General features: G+C 44.0%; 1 protein-coding gene across 4 annotated transcripts in view; it reads right to left on the bottom strand.

The window, feature by feature from the left end:
• LOC140421039 (uncharacterized) overlaps positions 1 to 21144 on the bottom strand; it is a 65125-nt gene extending 43981 nt beyond the window's left edge. Inside the window, exons 1-4 of one of the 4 annotated variants that reach the window (XM_072505346.1) lie at positions 20723 to 21144; positions 20240 to 20507; positions 4549 to 4723; positions 744 to 887 (exon numbers count right to left, since the gene is read on the bottom strand). In XM_072505346.1, coding sequence (XP_072361447.1) covers positions 744 to 887; positions 4549 to 4723; positions 20240 to 20370 — 450 coding nt within the window. In that variant the 5' untranslated portion in view covers positions 20371 to 20507; positions 20723 to 21144. Of the gene's footprint in view, positions 1 to 743; positions 888 to 4548; positions 4724 to 7321; positions 7457 to 20239 lie in introns of those variants that run through there. The other 3 variants (XM_072505345.1, XM_072505347.1, XM_072505349.1) reach the window with 3 other exon arrangements.
• Between the last annotated feature and the right edge of the window lie 204 nt (positions 21145 to 21348).

Here is a 21348-nt window from a genome sequence, read left to right as displayed (position 1 = left end):
GTTGGAGAATTCTCTTCCCATTTGCTTACAGCTGCTGCTGATACTCTCCTTGTCCACGAGCTCAAAGGTCTAACCCTTACGTTCTCCTTTCTTGTTCCTAGCATTAACGTCCGCTCTCTTTCCACTTCATTGCCATTCATTTTGCCTTTTCTTAAATTCTTATCTACTTCTGAGGCAACTTCCTCACCGTCCTCTTCATTCAATTTTTCTTTTCAGTTCCCTTTCATTTCCAGCTATTTGCTGCCACTCCCCATCCTCCACTGCTAGCCACACCCCTCCCAAGTGCATCCATTCTTTCATTTCCCTCTGCATCCATTTCCCTTCATGTCATGCATCCTGTCCTCTTCAAATATTGTTTGTTTTCCATTGGTTGACATTGCTCCTAATCTACCCCAAAGTTCACAGACTGGTTTGGTCTCATTCCTTCCATCAATGTTCTCATAGATCTATTGATGGGAATTGCCAGCTATGAAGGAGTTCTGGTTCTTGAAAAAGTTCCTGTTTACAGTGTACACATATAACAATCTGGGCTATTAATACTGGAAGGAGCAGACCTGCCTGGTGTATAAGCCAATATACCAGAAGAGCTGGCTAGCAGGTTAAACAGCGACACTCATCTGTGCCAAACATTGATTTGCCTAAAATGCTAAACGTCAGAGAAAAGCACTAATGCTTGACATATATAAGAAAAAGGGGGAGAACAGTCATTGATCAGTAATTCTGGTTGTTGGTGTTATTTATACCTGCTCATTATCCAGTTTCTTGGAAAGTGCATTAGCATGCTGATTGGTATCTGAAACCTCCATCTGCAGTGCTGCCACTCTTTGCTGAAGTCCTGTTGTGGTTGCTCGATAGACCTGGTCCCAGTCTTGGTTGAGTTTCATCAGCTGAAAGGAAGATCATATGACAAGAATGGAAGCAGATATTCCACATTAGTTGGTGTTCAGCGACAGCCACATTCTCCAGTTTTCTTTTTAATGGATTACATCTGATTCTGGAGAGAATTTCCTGATCAATTGGTCATTGTGTCTTAGTAAACTAACAGTATTGACAATGAGCAATACCTCTTTATCATGTGTTAGGGACATGGATTATACAGATTGTGTCTAGACTTTCTCCATCTTTACCTTGTCAAATCCTTTTAACATCTCAATTAGATCACGGTTAATATTCTGTACTTAAGGGACTACAAGTCGAGTTAATGTACTTTAATTTAACCATCCAAGTGCCAGTATCATTCTGGTGAATCTGCACCGCAACCCCTCCAAGTGCAATATAAAACTTTCCTCGACTGAATGCAGCACTCCAGATAATGGCTGAAATTCTCTGGTCGTTGAGATTCACTTTTTCCCCAGGTGCGCACCCCCGCCCACAGGTTTCCCGGCAGACTGGAGTGGTTACAATGGGAAATTCCATTGACAAGCGGCGGGAACTTAGAATTCCGCTGCCAGCAAACGGCGTGCGGCCGAGAAATCTGCGGCTGGGGGACCGAAGTATCCCACCCAAGTAAAGTTGAACTTCCTCTCTTTATATTTCAGACCCTTTGAGATATGGAAAAAGAAAAATTCATTAGCCTTGTTGGTTACTATTTGGAGCCATTTACTAACTTTTACCTGGACTCCCAAATCTCTTTGCTCCTCCAGAGTTCCTTGTTTCTAACCATTTAGAAAATAATCCAATTTATCTATATCTTTTGGGGGCTCAACATGGATAGCCTCACACTTGACTTCACTTGCCACAGTTTTGCCCTTTTGCTTCATCTATGTTCCTTTGTAGCTTGCTGCACCTCACCTAATACGTGTCATCCATTAGCTTGGATGCACAACTCATTCAAGCTACTAATTGATATGTTGAAAGTTTGTGGCTCCTGAACATATCTCTTTGAAATGCTATTTGTCACATCCCATCAGAGTACCGACCTTTCATTGTCACTCTCTGTTTCCACCTCCAAACCAATTTTTGTCTCAAATCAAAGGCTACCTCCAATTTCAAATGCTATCATTTATCACTTTAACAAGTGCTTTTGAGAAGTCTACAAAGTTGCCATAGTCCCAGATGACCACAGGCTGCTTTCTCCTTTAAGGGGAGAGCTGACTGGTGGTGATTTAACCCGAGGACCACACCACAGATGAGAGGCAAGGTTGAGAGGCAAGGCTTTCATGAATAACTTCAGCCAGTACGGGAATTGAACCCACGCTGTTGGCCCTGCTCTGCATCATGAACCAATTGAGCTAAACTAGCCCCCTTAAGATAACATCCATATACATTTAGCTACCTTTTAGTGACCTAATAAAATTCAATATTGATACAATAATTACCCTCAAAGTAACATTTACATTTTATAACACTAATGGCATTTCTTAAGCAGCTTCAAGATAAATGTTGTTAAAACTTACAGCGTAGAGGTTCTGTCTCCTACTCTTTTTAAATAATGAAATTACATTAGAAAATTTCCAATTTGCACAATTGTCAAACCAAGAGCACTATGGAAAATTATACCGAATGCTTTTGCAATTCTCTCACCAATACCAAATAAATGCTGGAAATACTCAGCAGGTCAGGTAGCATCCATGATAAAGGGAATTAACACTGCTGGTTGATAATCTTTCACCTGTGCTCTGAAAGGTAATTGACCTGAAACGTCAACGCTATTTCTCTCCACAGAAGCTGCCTGTTCTGCTGAATATTTCTAGCACTTTTGTTTTTATTTCAGATTTCCAGCATCCATAGAACATTGCTTTTGTAATTATTTTAATATCCTGGAGTGCGAATCATTAGGTCCTAGAAAATTATCTATTTTAAATATAATTTGTTACTTGTATTAGATATGATAAATTACTCCCCTCGATTTATTATGGCTTCCCTTCTATCAGTGGTATGTTATTCTTTTTTTCTATTCTGAAAATGTATACAAAAAACTTTTTTAATACATTTGTTATTGTGTAGTTGTACATTCCATGTCTGTTTTTGAATGGACACCCATCTTTCTTAGCTATTTTCCATTTTATCCAGTCGTTATTGCCTGTATCAGTAATTGCTCCTCATCCAAGGATACAACACACCCAGAGAAACTCTATCCCCTGATTTCACCCTACAACCACATTACAACAAATCTAACACAGAACAGTTACTGCATAATTTATAAAATAAAACACAACAGCTTTTGAAAACAAAGCTGGCATTAACCAGTTCGATCTTCCCGACCTGTCATTTCTTTGCAAAGGGGATTTCATAGCGTTTGACTTGTGTGATCATAAATGCTTGGATATGTCAAGTGCATCAACCACTCCACAACTGACATTTGTGAAAAGCAGTGCTTTTGACGAACCCATACAGGCATGCGCTGGCAAGCAATGTATCGGGTCTGTTCCCTCCTGCCATGTCTTCCAACTCAAGAGCACACTCACTCTGCAATCAACTGCTTTGTATCCCGGCTGTTTTCCTTCCTTTTGTTGACAATATGCAATCTTTGTTGTGTGTCTCTACAGGGAAAAAAATACATCCAAGCAAGCAGAATGCATCCAATGACCAAATAAAAGATACTCTGTCACAAGCTTCTGCAGAGGGTCACAAAATTTGAAAGTACCACTTTGACTTAAAACAACAGCACGCTCAATACAACCTACATTCCTCCAACTCATTTGCAGCAATGCCCAAGGAAATCCACTATGAAATGATGTTGGTATTTCATTATCCCTCTGTACGTACAAGGGGCAGAATTCAGAACGATGCAAACTTGACAACATTTGAAATATGCAAAGAGGAGCATATTTCCCTTGCCATAAATAATTAAAATCAAACAATCTAATTAGTCATCTCAGTGCTTTATGTGGGACTTTGATGTGTGCAAATTGACTGTTGATTGTTACATTACAAGTGTGACTGGACTTAAAAAGTACTTCATTGTCTGCAACAGGCTTCCTGATATCCTAAAGTCATGAAAGGTGCTTTGCATATAAATGTTATATAATGTATATATTATATATTGTCTATATGAACAAGTTCTTTCTTATTTCTTTCTAACAAACTTAACATGAGTCACTTCAGTTTTTCAATTGCACTGTGCACCTAGCCTACAATATCATTTCAGAGTCATACTCATTCATTGCGCAGGTTTTGTTTTTAAATAATTCTGAAAAGTACATAGACTGTCATTTAATTATAGAATGGAATGAAGCCACAACATGATCGGAATGTCTTTGATGATCAACGTAAGCAATCTCTCCCACAATAACATTTGTGATAATGTGGCTCACAGTTCGATGATATGTGCTGCATGATGTGATGCTGGACAGACCACTTAAATCTCAAGGGCAAGTAAGTAACAGCTGACACCAAAAGATACATTTCTCAAGACATTTCAATAACTACATGCTTGACTGATTCTGTTTTGCAGAGAAGATGAGTGTTAATTATAAATGATTGTCAGTTGTCCTTGGGTCAGGAGGGAAACTCCAGCAGGGTGTTGCTTAATAGACTTTGCATATGTAAATCACCTGGTGCTCAAATTGCTTTTAAAAAGTAGAGATGCAGAAGGGAACCAAATACCTCTTTGTTCATACGTCTCAGTTCAGTGTTCCTGTTCAGCAGCAGCAGTTTCTCCTCATCTGCAGTAGTTACACTCATGCTCTCTGTGATAAAGGTCACATTCTCCTCGGCTCCAAACTCATTCACATTTTGGGCCAGTTGGAATGGTTCATTTGATGTTCTAGTGATACTGTCTCTAAAAAAACAAAAATATTGTTTATTCTCAGGTGCTCAAGAGACCTGGAGCACTGCAGTCAGACAATCGTATAGCACAATCAGCGCACAGCCCTGCTTCTTGTAGGCCATTTGGGTTTGGATGCCAACATTTGTCTGAAGCACAGAGTAACTCAAAGGCAGTGGAGTGTAAATGCAGCACTTCCCTATTCTTGAGAAAAACATCTTGGCCACTAAGTTGGACAGGGCCCAAAAACAGGCACTACAGGATTACCCCACATCCAGTGCTTCTAATACAGGCAGCAGTTATTTAAACAGATTGCAGAATGTAGCCAGCACTGAGCACACCATTGAGTGGCTGCATGTCTGAGCAAATGCTGTAAAATCAGGAGAGGTTACCACACGTTAAAGCTAGCCTTCCTTATTTAAAGGCAGCCTGCACCCGAGTTCAGGCGGTGGAGATTATAAAACCTGTCATCTATCTACAGGGGCCAGAGATCCTGCAGGCTAACTTTTCAAAGGCAGTGGGAATCAGTTATCCATGGTCCTCAATGCCAGGAATGAGGATCTGGCTGCAGGCCACTAGAGGTTCACTGATCGAATTGGAGTGGTCAAGACGAGTGAAGGTATTTTCCAACGGCATATACCACCAACTGCAGCACTAGCCTTTATGTACTGCTCCAATGCACCCCACACTCAACAATCTCTATCAATCAGGACCTGTACCTTATATTCATAGCTTCATTTCATGCCCACACGCTTTGTACTGCTGTAAGACATACACCCACATCTGGCAAACTGCACACACTGCCAGCTATTGAACCATCGTTCAAATGGATTGCAACACCCTCAATGACACACTTCCCCCTCTCTTCCAGGACAAGGTCATGCATAAACAGAGGAAGCACCATCTAGTCCACGGGAGATGGGCACGGCTGTCCTTAACTCATGCAGGAGACGGTGTTCGCCATTCGCTGGAGCAACCAGGGCTGAGGCCGTGGCCAGCAGCAGTGCTGAAACCAAAGACAATCATGTCCTCATACCCAATCCCTCCTTCTCACCTCCAGCTTCCCTCACCCGACAATCTCTTCTGATTTACAAGCTGTACGTGGTGTAAGCACACACCTCTTTCTTTCCCGCCATCTATTTCCTACCACAACACTACCCTGTGCCTTTCTCCTTTCAGATACTCAGGAACTGCCACCTGGTCAATCAACTAAAAAAAAAGCTTCACAACGCTCTTTATGGGAATTTGATGTGTGAAAATTGACTGATGCATTTAATACATTACAACAGTGACTACACTTCAATAGTACTTTGTTGGCTGCAAAGCACTCGAGACATCCAGCGTTCATGAAAGCCACTATATTTTTCTTACTTTTAGTCAGCAGTGGTGGAAGAACCAGAAGAAAGTGATGAAAAAGAAACAACATCACTTGCTCTCAGACCAGCGGCCACCTGCTCAGAGCGACATGGCGCATACCTTATATAGAGGATAGCATGGAGACAGGATTTGCATGCAGTGAGGCACTGGGTAAAAGCAGCCTTCAGCCAGGGCAGGGACAAATTGTAATGTTGGTATCAGCTCACTGGTAGGTGAGACATGCTGCAGAGGACTCAGATGAGGACTTCGATGGGGTGGTGGATTGAGGGAGGAGGGTTAGCACAGGCAGTGCATACATAAAACGGCTGATGGTGGTTTTAAAGTTCCGTCATGGGATGAGGACACCATTGGCTAGGCCAGTATTTATTGTCCATCCCCAATTTCACTTGAGAAGGCGATGGAGAGCTGCTGCCTTGAACTGCTATAATCCATGTGCTGTAGGTACCCACAGTTAGGGCGGGAATTCCAGAGTTTTGACCCAGTGACAGTGAAGGATGGCGATATATCTCCAAGTCAGGATGGTGAGTGAGTTTGGGGTCAACTTGCAGGCAGTGGTGTTCCCATGTGTCTGCTTCCCTTGTCCTTCTAGTTAGTGGAGGTTGTGGGTTGGCAGGTGCTGTTCAAAGGAGCCTTTGTGAATTGCTGCAGTGTATATTGTATGGACAATGAAATGCTTAGTGCACTGCAAGGCTTGCATGAAAACATGCAGCCACTGTCAAGAAGTCTGGAAGAGTGGCACCATCTTAGTACAGGTCCATGCACAGAGCTTGGAGCCGTTCCTTTCCAGTGTGAAACTCCATGAGAACTCATGTGGACACAAATATGACGCAGCCTCTGGTAGCTAAAGTCCCTGCTTCCAGTGCAGCATAAGCAGAAGCCACTCAAATATCTAAGTGAATTGGTGGAAGCTCAGGTTGAGTGAGGTCAGCAAACTCAGCTTACTGCCACACAAGCTCAGACCGCCACATGTCTTGACACAATCTGAAGGGTACCGCATGACTCTTCCAAAGTCGACCATTTAATGGAAATATCGTTAAGAATCCCAATTATATTTCATGCAAGGGTTTTCATTTTATGCATGTTGCTCACGTGTCGGGGTCTTGTCGTTAAAGGAGAGCCCTTCTCACTCAGAAGACAACCTCTGGTTTTTCGTGGTGGCGCAAGTGCAGATGGTAAGGCAGACTCCTTAGAACGAAGGCATCACGACTGCTGCCAAAATAGCAGGCACTGACCTACCTGATGCACTGTTTATAGTCACAGAGCAGCTTGACTTGGAGAAGGTTGAATTCTTTCCAATTGCAGTAAATTTCATTGTTGACATGCGGTGTTTGCAAAGTAACATATGTGCAGTCAGCAGCATCCAGCTATCCTGGTGAATCCATGAGCTCACTCGACCAGCTCCTCTCTGGCAAGACACAATGAAATGCATTCATCTGTCTTTGCATATAGAGTCACAGTGGCTTCCCTTATACAACAATGAGTGTTTAGCTGCGAGATGTTGCAGGATTCAACCCTGATTCAACGAAGAGTGCAGGAGGGCATGTCAGTGGTGAAACTACAACACAGGAGGACTACTTGTCTGTCAAACAGCATAAGCAGCAAGTAATAGACAGAGCCAAGCAAGCCCACCACAAATGGATCAAATCTTAGCTCTGCTGTCCTGCCACATCCAGCCTTACATGTTGATGGGCAATTTAACAACACACTGGAGGTGGAGGCTCCACGAATATCCCCATCCTCAATGGTGCAGGAGCCCAGCACATCATTGCAACTGAGAAGGCTGAAGTATTCACAACAATTTTCAGCAAGAAGTGCCGAGTGGATGGCCCATCTCGGCCTCCTCCGGAGGACCCCAGCACCACAGATGTGAGTCTTCAACCAATTCAATTCATGCCATGGGATATCAAGAAATGGCTGAAGGCACTCGATACTGCAAAGGCTATGGGCCCTGACAATATTCAGGCAATAATACTGAAGCTTTGTGCTCCAGAACTTGCCACACCCTGAACCACACTGTTCCAGCAGAGCTGCAGCACTGGCATCTACCCTGCAATATGGAAAATAGCCCAGGCATATTCCCTACACAAGGAACAGGACAAATCCAGCCTGGCCAATTACCACCCCATTGGTCTACTCGATCATCAGCAAAGTAATGGAAGCGGTCATGAACAGTGCTATCAAGTGGCACTTACTCAGCTACAACCTGGTCACGGATGTGCATTTTAGATTCCACCAGGGTCACTCAGTTCCTGGCCACATTACAGCCTTGGTTCGAACATGGACAAAACAGCTGAACTCAGAGTGACTTCCCTTGACATCAAGGCAGCATTTCATCGAGTATGGCATCAAGGAATCAGGAGGGAAAACTCTTTGCTCGTTAGAGTCATACCTGGCACAAAGGAAAATAATTGTGATGGTTGTAGGTCAATCATCTCAGCTCCAGCACATTAATGCAGAAGTTCCTCACAATAGTGTCCTATTCCCAATCAACATCAGCTGCTTCAACAATGACCGTCCTTTCATCATAAGGTCGAAAGTGGGAATGTTCACAAATGACTGCACAATGTTGAGCACCATTTGCAACTCCTCAGAAACTGAAGCAGCTCATGTCCAAATGCAACAAGACTTGGATAATATTCAGGCTTGGGCTAGAAAGTGGCAAGTTACATTCAAACTTCACAAGTGTCAAGCAATGAGTATCTCCAACAAGAGAGAATCTAATCATCGACCCTTGATATTAACCATCATTGAATCCCTCACTATCAACATCCTGGGGGTTACCATTGACCACAAATTGAACTAGCCATATAAATACTGTGATTACCAGAGCAGGTCAAGGCTGGGAATCCTGCAGCGAATTACTCAACTCCTGACCCCACCCCCCCAAAAAAAGCCTGTGCCCAAGTCAGGAGTGTAATGGAATTTTCCTGACTTGCCTGGATAAGTGCAGTTCCAACAAAACTCAAGAGGCTCAACACCATACAGGACAAAGCAGCCAGTTGATTTCTCCTCCTTCCACAAACATTCAAACTCTCCACCACTGACAAACAATGGCAGCCACGTGTACCATCTACAAGATGCACTGCAGGAACTCACCAAGGTTCCTGCGGCAACACCTTTCAAGCCCATGTCCATTGCCTTCTAGAAGAATGAGAGCAACAGATACATGGAACACCACCATCTGGAGGTTCCCTCTAGGTCACTCACTATTCTGACTTGGAAATATATCACTGTTCTGTTAGGGTCCTTCCTGTTGATTCCCTTATTTGCTCTTTCGTTATTTTGCTGTTATCATTTTTGATCCATGAGGGCTGAATGGCCACGTAGCTTTAAGTCAAGCAGCAGAGTGAATGATGAATTGAAGAAGTTGCGACATAGTATATGGTGCTGTTAGCTTTGGACAGTAAGACCCAGACTTTGCAGCACCCGAGAGATGGGATGGGACTCAGTTAAATTGATTGGCTGGTGGCCAATGACTTGGCCAAAAGACCGTTTTCTGCCCAGTAACAGGTTGTGATTGGGTCCTGCCTGAGTGGGATGATTTCCAGAGACCCAAGGAAAATAGAGTTTGACTCCTGGAAGCACAGGGACAAGGACCTTCTCCTCTCTCTCTCCAGAAAGGCTGTGCTTCTATATTTCTGAACCTACAGAGAACCTGAATGAATGAATCCACAGTGAAACCATTACAGGCCGCAAACAGTGACCTGGATCTGAAAGCTTACTTTGAAGAAAGGTGTGCCTAAAGACAACCATCTGAAACAAGGACTACCTTTCCTGTTACCTATTATTTTCTCCCCTCTCCTCCCCTCTGTGTTTGTCTGCCTTGCATATGTATGTATATAGAGGGTAGGTCAAGTTAAAGTGGGGAATTAGGAATTAGATAGTACTTAACCAGTTGTATTTGCTGCATATTTCATTATAGTTCTCGTTATAAATAAAGAGTAATTGTGTTTAAACTTACAAACCTGATGACTATAGTTATTGGGCAGCTAAGGGCCAAAGACCTTGGGTATTTTTCTAAGGATTATTTGCTGCGACCCTGGTCAAGTGGGGCTGGAATTGACCATGCACTAGCCCAGGGTGTCATAACTGTTCCTTCTGTGTAGCTGGGTCAAAATCATGGAACTCCCTTCCTAACAGCACTATAGGTGTTCCTACACCCCTCAGACTGTAGAAGCTCAAGAAGGCAGCTCAGCACCACCTTCTGAAGGGCAGCTAGGGATGAGAAATAAATATTGGCCAAGCCAGCGACACCCACATGCCTTAAAATTAATTTTAAAAATCACTTTCTCTACCCTGGAAGCAGCCCGATGCATAAAAACCACGGTCACTGGTAATGCCATCTTCACTTGGTTCTGCAGCTGCAGCATGTGTTAACTTTTAGTAAGGATATCCTTAGTGATATCCTTTACTGTTCCTGGTCGAGTTTGATGGAGGGGAATTGTTCTCCGAATACCCGGGGCGAATGTCGCCTCCTGCTGAGAGTCCTCCCTCTTCCAGCGGCCTATCCTGCTCTCTGTTGCCACTCCCTGCCAAGCTTTCGTTCAAGCAGATACAACTTTCTGCACCCACGTCCTGAAGCGAGTGTTTTTTTGCAGAATCTTTGCAGTCGAGACATGTCACGTCATTAGACTTCAGCAACTTTAACCAACTTTGGAAACCACCAAACACTTTACAATCACAGCAACAGCTAGCAAACCAGACTTGAAAATGGCTGATGATCCCTTTAAATAGAACTGGTGGGGGGACTTTCCTGCTGTTGAATGCATGTTTAGCTGTGCAAGTTATAGGTGGAGTGATGGGAGTGCTGGCATCACACCAGCATTATATATTGATTAATGTCACAATCTGCATATTTCGAGCAGGCACTCCCTGTGCATGTGCTGATGCCCTCTCCAAAATGTTGCCTGGTGTGGTTAGCTCCAGAAGAATACAATGTCAGTGGAAACCATTTTGGAGGCAGTTCGGGCGGGACACAAAGAAGCTGAATTTTCTAGCCCTTGATCATCCTGTGAATTATGATCTACTTTATTATGCAATAATATTTCAGAATCCCCAACTGAGGTATTTTCATTTTCACTTGGATTTCATCCAATTATGTAACCATTATTCAAACTCCCAATTTTTATATTATTTCAAAGCTGCATTTGCTCTCCAAATTCTTTCACACAGTCTTGGGCGGCAGGGTAGCACAGTGGGTCCCAGTTTTGATTCCCGGCTTGGGTCACTATATGGGCGGTGACTGAACGTTCCCCCTGTGTCTGCGTGAGTTTCCTCCGGGTGCTCCGGTTTCCTCCCACAAGTCCCAAAAGACGTGTTTATTAGGTGAATTGGACATTCTGAATTCTCCCTCTGTGTATCTGAACAGGCGCCGGAATGTGACGACTAGGGGCTTTTCACAATAACTTCATTGCAGTGTTAATGTAAGCCTACTTGTGACAATAAAGATTATTATTATGAAGTAGAATGCATATGGCATATGAATAACACACTCTTCTCTGTCCAGACTGAGCCATCAAATCATTTAAATACGATTTTCCTCAATAGATGAGGTTAACTTGATTGTTACACAGCTACACAGAAGGAACAGTTATGACACCCTGGGCTAGTGCATGGTCAATTCCATCTGACTGTCTCGTGTGTTCACTCATAAGTAAGATAACCATCATTATCAGATTAACCTGGTGAACAGAATAGTTCTTGGTTAATAATGCATATCTTTACAATAATAATATTTCAGAAAATCTTCATCACTGCACAGGTAGAGGATATAGATGGCAGAGACCAAATATCATAAACAGTCAATATCTGATGTAGCCAGTGGGCCAGGAGTTAAATAGCTCCACTTGTAGTCAGAGAATATGATTGATCTATGTCCTGTAGTTTTATGATGCAGATGGTGACTTTATTGCAACACGGGGAATGCAGAATGTGGTGTTAACACCAACATGGCTACTTGTAGAAATAGGCTACACTGCAATGACAGATCAAGCGCAGCAATATGGGGTCCTTTGAGGCCGATAATGCTTGGCAATCAGCCCGTGCGATGGATTTAGATGAAGGTGATTTTCCTTGCAGTGTTATTCCCCTTAAAAGCAATCATGTGGAAAGCTACTTTGCAAGGCAAGTGTGTTTTTTGAAAAAGTTAATTTTAGTTGAATTCGTTCAGGTTCATTTTTGGTTTCAGTGACTGGGCATGAATCCGATGGAACAAGTCACCTGTCCTTGCAGAATCCACTGATATTCATCCTATTGTACAATCCACTTTACCAGATCACTACCCAGGCACTGGAAGTGAAAGTTACACGTCCTTCTTCTGCACTCTTATGAAATGTTAATTGTTTTGCTAACAAAGAAATAGTATCGCATTTTTTAAAAGCTCTTCAAGTACCTTTTCTCTTCATAAAGATAAGGGATGGCCTTGCTGACAATCAAACACTATGGGCGGGATTCTCCATTGCCCGATGTCGACATCATAATCAGCGATCGGGCGGAGAAACAACACTGACGCCCAAATCATGGGCCAGCGGCGATTTGACGCTGGTCAACCATGCTCCGCCTCCTTGGAAACGGCATAATCGCGTTGAGCGCCATTGCAGCATCATCGTTATATTGTTACATTGATACATATACCTCCTGGGATGCTCCCCCCCCCCCCCCCGATGGGCCAAGTTCCCGATGGGGTGGGACATGTGTGGTCTCAGCGGTTGAGAACTGGCGTGGCGGCTGCGGACTGTGTCCAGCGCCGCCACACTCGGCCGGGATCCGTGCCGCTGGGCGGGGGTGCTTCCGCGAAGTTGGAGGACTGTTGGGCTGTTGAGGGGTGGTCAGGGAGTGACTTGTGGGGTGCAGATAGCGGGTCGGGTCCACTGCAGTTTGTGAGCCGTGCGCAAGCGCAGCCAGGGACCTGACCATTCTCCATTGTTTTCGGTGCGGGTGCCGGGAGTTTCACCCGACGCTGCTGCTAGCCCCTCATCGGTCCTGGAATCGGTGCAGTGTCGGCACCGATTTTTTTCATCGTAAACCTCCCACAAATTCTCCGTTCGAGCCGGCACTTAGCCACTGAAACGGAATATCTAGCCCTATATTTTTCCCTCAGAATTGGAACGGTACAAGATGTCAGGGAGATTCTGCAATCTGACACTGTAATTAGGGAGAAGAGTCATTCGGAGGTGGAACATTAAATTCTGTTTTTTTCTCCCCACAGATGCTCCCAGAGTGTTTTTCAGCATTTTCTGTTTTTATTTCAGATTGCCATCATCTGTAGTATTTTGATTTTTATTATACTGCTGTTAGGGAGTTGTGCTTGCAGGGTACATATCTGTGTGTATAGCTCTTAATTTAATGTTACAATATTCTCCATTCAATCTTGTGGCACAGTTGGTAGCATTCTTGCCCCTAAATCAGGTGGTTCCAGGTTCAAACTCTGCTCCAGAGCCTGAGGTCTAAAATCTATGATGACGTGCGAGTGGTGCGAGGTTCCGAAGGTGTGATGTACTGAGGGTATGCTGCACTGGTGAGGTGTTAAGTGAGACCCCATCTGTTGAACATAAAAAATTCCATGCTAATATTTTAAAGACCTGTGTCCTGCCAATATTTACTCTTCAATCAACATCACAAAAATAGGTCACCTGATCATTACGTGTGAGGCATTGCTGTATGCAAGGTATGGGAGTTCATCAATATAGCACCCTGGTGTTCGACAAATGTTTTCAAAAGTTACTTTTGCCCTAAGATTTAAGCTTTTAACTCTAATTTAAATTGACTAAAAGTGCTTCTAATTCTTTAAAAAAAAATCAAAATTATTTATTTCTCCTTACCAATAATCAATAAATCCGAAATGAAAGGATCAAGCTTTCTTTTTCTCAAACAATGATCTATCCATAGAACCACAGAATCCCTGTAGTGCGGAAGGTCATTTGACCCATCGAGCCTGCATTGACACTCTGAAAGAGCACCCAAAACTAGGTCCACTCCCCCGCCCTATCCTCGTAACCCCACCTAACCTGCACATCTTTGGACATACTAAGGGCAATTTTAGCACGACCAATCCGCCTAATCTGCACATCTTTGGACTGTGAGAGGAAACCAGAGCACCTAGAGGAAGCCCACTCAGACACGAGGAGAAAGTGCAAACTTCAGACAGACAGTCGGCCGAGGCCGGAATTGAACCTGGGTGACTGGTGCTTGAGGCAGTAGTGCTAACCATTGTGCCACTGTGCTGCCAATTATTTAAACATTTCTCCCTTTGAAAAACTTGGATGAACCACATACAGGTGCTACTTAAAAGTTTCAGCTCACCAATTTGTAATTTTCTGAATTACGCAAGAGGTAGCAAATACCACCGGGTTTTGAGTACTGGGTACACAGGTTGGACAGATTTGTAACAGGCTTCAAAGGGTTAAGTGCAACACAAAAGATGAAGAGAGTGGATAATTAAAATAATGATATCACTTGACACACTCTGTTTTTCAGCCGTGTAGAGAAAGGGGAAGAGGGAAGTAACTTGTGTGTGTGTGAGATGTTCCAGTCCTGTGGTTTTTTTTTAAATAACACAATCTTTGGTAGTGAGGTACATTATGTAATGAATTCAGATAGTGCTGCATAATGTGACATTAATCATGGAAAGCCAGTGTTCAGTGATTCTATAATAGAGGCATTTGCTGTGAGCTTTTGTGCTTTTTGGCATGGCAATGTATCTTTCTAGATACACTATTCTTGATTTATTGATGGCAGCACTCCAAGTTATGAAGTAAAATGAGACATAAAAGAACTGGAAACAATCACCTGATCTTAATCATACCAGACTATAGTAGTTTGCAACACCTCTACACATTTACACTGTGGGCAGGAAAGGGAGAAATAACTAATTAAAGTATTCTATAAATCCCTTGTGTGTTTCTCAACTCTAATGACCACGGCTGATGCTTATTTCATGGCAATGAGCCATATTTCACTGGTAACAATGCTAGCAAAATATTCACTTGTTTTCACTATTTTTTAATTGTCCTCTGCGGCTTGTGGTGTTTGCTGTTTCCTGTGCAATTCAGGAAATGATAAATTGGGAACTCAAACATTTAAGTATCACCTATGTGGTCCATTGAGAAGTTTGACAAAGAGGCATCTTTAAACTTAAGGCTGTTTTGGGAGGTGCCAGTTTTTGAAACTATTTCTTTACAAAAATTAATTGGCATCATATTCTCTGCCGCAACGCGAGTGTGACACATCCCTGTTGCAACAGCTGCAGCAGCAGCTACTTTGTTGTGGTTTTTACACAGTTATGTTCCTTTAATGTTCAATAAAACAGAAATAATTTAGTGGTTGACATTATGCACTGACTTCAGCAATCAGTTGATTGCATGCTCCAACTTATCCCCAGTACAATCTTTTGCAGAATATCAGTGTTCCTTTAGCTTTACATTATCAGTAATACCTCACTGTCAATTAGTAAGTTGCCCATGCAAAATAAAGAGCAAACGTCCAGTCACCGTTACACCACAGATAGCATCTCAGCACCTCTTAAGATTAGAACAGAGACTCACCTTAGTGCAATGCATATCTACTTCCAGTAAAACTACCTAAATGTTCATTTGCACACAGCAAGAAAATATCTTTGGATCTAAACATGAAAATAACTATGTCAAACTGTTCGAATCAGGTGATGCACTGCATGATAAAGCTTTTTAACAATAGTTTCCCCTTAAAAAAAACTACCACCTAATTTTTTTATTAAATCATCAATTTGTATTTTTTCCTCCACAACCATTCTCAAAATATCTTTCCCACTTTTCGAAGATTATGTAGCAAATCAACCAACAATTTTAATTGAAATACTACACAAGTGTTTTCTTCCTTTTGAAGGAATCACGTTGTTAATGGTGCAATGCCGTGTTTCTCTAGCTACGAAAAATCTTAGCAACATATTGTTGAACGATTACATTAGTCACATCATAGTTGGGCCATTTTGGCACATCACCTTTGAGAAAGCAACTGCATTTCAAATACAGTTTTGAACATTCCGATACAAGTATTAGCAAGTGTAAGTATGTCCCTTTTATAAGCAGCATAACTTGAGCTCTGTTATTCTGGTTTATATTAGAGCAACATCTTAAATAATTCATGAAGACTTTTTCTGACAAGGTTTGAAGCAAATCAGAAAGGTGTCCAAAAAGCTATGCAAAGTGACCAGAGGAAGTCTTCTTGATTTAGCTCGTGGATGTAATGCTTATATCAACAATATCAGTAAATTCTTCATGAAATTGCCCACATTCAGTTGAATACAAAAGCATTTTTTCTCTAAAACTGTGTCAATGATGCTTAGAGAGAAACATACAAATAAAACACCTCACCAGAACATCCAGTGGTCAGAGTCTGCTTCTATGTTGTGACAGTAAAAAGGAATGTTGGCAGAGCAATTTACGATGGTGGACATTGGTGACCCCCTCCTCTGGAAGGCTAGTGGCTTGAGCTGTGACCCCTCCACTGGACAGTTAGTGGTTGCAGCTGTGACCCCTCCACTGGACAGTTAGTGGTTACAGCTGTGACTAACTCCACTGGACAGTTAGTGGTTGCAGCTGTGACCCCTCCACTGGACAGTTAGTGGTTACAGCTATGACCCCTCCACTGGACAGTTAGTGATTGCAGCAGTGGCCCCTCCACTGGACAGTTAGTGGTTACAGCTGTGACCCCGCCACTGGACAGCTAGCAGCTACAAGTATGACCAATCCACTGGAAGACCAGCGGCCACAACCATGACCCCCCCACATGGCAGCTAGCAGTTACATCTGTGACCCCTAACCTGGACAGCTAGCAGCTCCAGCTGTGACCCCTTCACTGGACAGGTATAGCTACATCTGTGACCCCTAAACTGGATGGCTAGTGGCTACAGCTTCCTCCACTGGATTGCTAGCAGCTACAGCTGTGACTCCTGCACTGGATGACTGGTGGATATAGCGGTGACCCCTCCCCTGGACAGGTAGTGGCTACACCTGTGACCCTTGCACTGGACAGCTAGCGGCTACAGCTGTGACCCCTGCACTGAATGGCTAGTGGCCTCAGCTGTGACCCCGCCACTGGATTCCTAGCGGCTACAGCTGTGACCCCTGCACTGGACAGCTAGTGGCCTCAGCTGTGACCCCTTCACTGGATGGCTAGTGTCTACAGCTGCGACCCCTGCACTGAATGGCTAGCGGCTACAGCTGCAACCCCTGCACTGGACAGCTAGTGGCCTCAGCTGTGACCCCTTCACTGGATGGCTAGCGCCTACAGCTGTGACCCCTGCACTGGATGGCTAGTGCTCTCAGCTGTGATGCCTCCACTGGACGGCTAGCAGCTACAGCTGTAACCCCTGCACTGGACAGCTAGTGGCCTCAGCTGTGACCCCTTCACTGGATGGCTAGCGCCTACAGCTGTGACCCCTGCACTGGATGGCTAGTGCTCTCAGCTGTGATGCCTCCACTGGACGGCTAGCGGCTACAGCTGTAACCCCTGCACTGGACAGCTAGTGGCCTCAGCTGTGACCCCTTCACTGGATGGCTAGCGGCTACAGCTGCGACCCCTGCACTGGATGGCTAGTGCTCTCAGCTGTGACCCCTCCACTGTATGGCTGGCAGCTACAGCTGTGACCCCTCCACTGGACGGCTAGTGGCTACAGCTGTGACCCCTCCACTGGACCATTAGTGCTCTCAGCTGTGACCCCTCCACTGTATGGCTGGCAGATACAGCTGTGACCCCTCCACTGGACGGCTAGCGGTTACAGCTGTGACCCCTCTACTGGACGGCTAGCAGCTACAGCTGTGACCCCTTCACCGGACGGCTAGTGCTCTCAGCTGTGACCCCTCCACTGGATGGCTAGAGGCTACAGCTGTGACCCCTCCACTGGATGGCGAGAGGCTACAGCTGTGACCCCACCACTGGATGGCTGGCGGCTACAGCTGTGACCCCTCCACTGGACGGCTAGCGGTTACAGCTGTGACCTCTCCACTGGACGGCTAGCGGTTACAGCTGTGACCCCTCCACGGACGGCTAGCAGCTACAGCTGTGACCCCTCCACTGGACAACTGGCAGCTACAGGTATGACCCCTCCATTGGACGGCTAGTGGCCACAGCTGTGACCCCCCCCGCATGGGTTGGCTAGTGGCCACAACTGCAACTCCTCCATTCAACAGCTTGAGGCCACATATTGACTCCCTCCATTCACCAGCTCATGGTCATAGCTCTGACCCCTTCACTGCACAGTTAGTGGCCTTAGCTGTGCCCTCTCCACTGGATGGCTGCCAGTGACAGCTGTTACCCCTCATGGCGGCAGCTGCGGCCCATTCACTGGACAGAAACAAATATCGCAGGCAGTTAAAAAACCTTTCGGTGGGGAGTCTAGCACGTGGGGAACGTGGCCTAAAAATTAGAGCCAAGATTTTGAGGAGTGATGTGAGGTACCACTTCTACATGCAAAAGATGACAGAAATTCAGAACTCTCTTCCATAAATGGCAAATCAATTACTACTTTTCATCCCGATTGGCTTCACAATTTCATTCATTTCTTGTATCTTTACTGAAGTTAACAGCTCCATGCAATATTATAGTAAAGGTGTGAATCCATTCATTTTCAATTGGTTCATTCCTTTGTTATAACATCATAGATGAATGTCAGGCGAATAGATTAAAATTTGTTACTTAATTTGCACAGTGCGATTTGAATGCATTGGCTAGTTTCAATCCATACATTTGAACTGACTGCCAGAATTCATTAGGGTGTAAAAAACAATAAAATACATATTACTTCTCTGTCATACCAACTATAACTAAACTTCCGAAGGTAGGTATTTTAATATGCAAATATTGAAGGTTTAATATGCTTGAAAAGTTTGAATAAGCTCAAAAACAGTTTCCTCTATATAAGTTATTGGTTCATCCCTGTTTTTATTATTTATTGCGATGTGAGGCTTTGGTATTCCTGAAGGACCAGAGTTGCTGTATAATAACCTTTGTTTCAACTACGTCAGTCATGAAAATCTGCGAATTCAATTGGTTGAAAACACCTTTAATATTAGTTCTCTACCTGTGAGAATATTTTTGTTGAAGTCAGCTCCATAAATGGACCATGAGAGCTGACAAAAGGTGAAAGAGATTTGAAGAGACTTTATGGTTAATTATCAAAAAAGAAAGGAATTTGAAAATTTACAACTGGTTAGTTTTTGTAGGCAACGAGTAACATTAACATTAGATCAGAGAACCATGGGGATGACTGATTACACCTTAGTAAATTAATTGACAGAGGCATAGATTATATGCTACTCAAAACTAACTTTGTGACTGGAATGTGAATCCAGATATGCAGGTTTAGGCAGCTTCACCAGCATTGTGAAATGGCAGCCTACCTTTTCACCAATGTTTTTCATAGCAGTCCTAATTCTTCCTAATATGCAGGACTATCCTGCGTCATAATGCGATTGACCCTTTTGTTTCATTCAGGGGAATGAGTGCACTTCCGTCTGTAGAACACACGTGTTGTGAAGTTGGGGGGATTCAATGTATATCATGCTATTATTCTACAAAAGGGTGAACAAAATATAAAAAAGTAGAGTACATGCAAATTCTTCAGCCTTCTGCATGACTGAAATATCATGCAGATAAAAGTAAAATCCCCTACCCAGACATGTTTCAATAAAAGCACACAGCAGATATGACCTTAAATGTGCAGCATTTCTACAATAGTTTGGCAGTGACGCTCTGAAATGGGATTCTGAAACTTGCGATACCTGGTTTTAATATTTAACAATGATGTGGAGATGCCGATGATACTGGGGTGGGCACAGGAAGAAGTCTCACAACACCACGTTAAAGTCCAACAGATTTGTTTGGAATCACTAGCTTTCGGAGCACAGCTCCTTCGTCAGGTGAGTCCTTATTTAACAAGGCAGCTTAATCGTAATTAAACTGATTAAAGAATTAAACTCTGGAAAATATTTTACTCTTGCCAATTTTTTGCCTGCTAAGTTTTTTTCTTCTGCTATGGGTACTTGCTGGACTCTCGAGTGACAGAAACCTGGACAGCAAACTATTTGGCCATATAGACTTCAGCGTCAAAGCTGACCCTGTGCTCAGCCAAAAGTCATACCCAGATCCTGGCAGTTCTGTAACTCAAAGGGAACTTACCCAAATGTAACTCCAGCTGCAGTGACACCTTTGTTTTTGCCCTCCTGGTGAATGTTGGAAGCTTTGTCGAGTGCTGGCAGCAGCTCAAGGCTGTGACTGGAGTGGGGCAGCAGGACAGCTTGGCTCTCCATCCTTCAATGGCAAGGGCCGGTGCAGACTCGATGGGCAGAATGCTCTCCTTCTGCACTGTAAATTCTATGATTCTGTGACAAGTTTCAGTCTCCCCTGACGAAGGTCCCAGTCCTCTTGTGACCGAACTTTCAACCTACTTGGTTAAAAGAAAAGAGGAAGTGGCTTTGATGCAAGTTTCAGGAGGAACTTTACTCAGCGTCAGGTGCAATGTTGCAGAGTGCAGCTGATAAGGCGGTGTCCCAGCTCTGGAAATATTACATTCAAACACGCGAGAGGAAAGCAGACCTTTTAAGAATAACCGAGAACCGGCGCGCACTCGCCGAATAGCTGTGAATGGGAAGTGACCCTTACGCCAAGTTGTTCAGTCAATCCGCCTCACTCCTTCCCACAACACGCTGTGTTATCATTGGCATGCGAGATGTCCATGTTATTGAAAAGGTAACTTGTCATCACGCGGACACAGACTCCAAGCGTTGGGCGGATGTGATCTCTTGTGGTTTCCAGAAAACTGCCCCGGGACTTTCCAAAGAGTGAGGAAAGCGGAAGATGATGGTCCGATCCGCAGCTGTAGCTGCAGACTGAGCTGATCCTGGTGTCTGAGTGCCTGCTGACTGAACTGTGCGGTGTTGCTGCGGCTCACAGTCCGCTGCTGTTGTCCTTCTCCCCCATGGACAACCCGGCCCAATCCACACACCACACATGTGGCAAGTGTGACTTATGTCTAATGTTCCTTGGCCAACAGCCCACTCCATCGACCGTGTCTTTTTGGTCAGTACATGGTGTGACGATGAGTTGCTGTGCCCGCCCCCCCTCCCCCCAAACCCACGCCCCCCGGAAAAAAAGTGTACTTTCCGAGGCATGTGACTATTATTTCAGAAGTGTACTTTCCCCTTGAAAGACAACCTACTGAAGCGATGACAGCGGTTGTGAGTCAGGTTCGGTATGATGAAGTGAATTTACCCTGCGTGTCCTGTGTC

The sequence above is a fragment of the Scyliorhinus torazame genome, chromosome 5 (genome assembly GCF_047496885.1).
Source record: "Scyliorhinus torazame isolate Kashiwa2021f chromosome 5, sScyTor2.1, whole genome shotgun sequence".
In the NCBI taxonomy this organism is placed as follows: domain Eukaryota; kingdom Metazoa; phylum Chordata; class Chondrichthyes; order Carcharhiniformes; family Scyliorhinidae; genus Scyliorhinus; species Scyliorhinus torazame.
The sequence above is the reverse complement of the archived record's forward strand: the minus strand, read 5'-3'. Positions and strand labels throughout refer to the sequence as shown.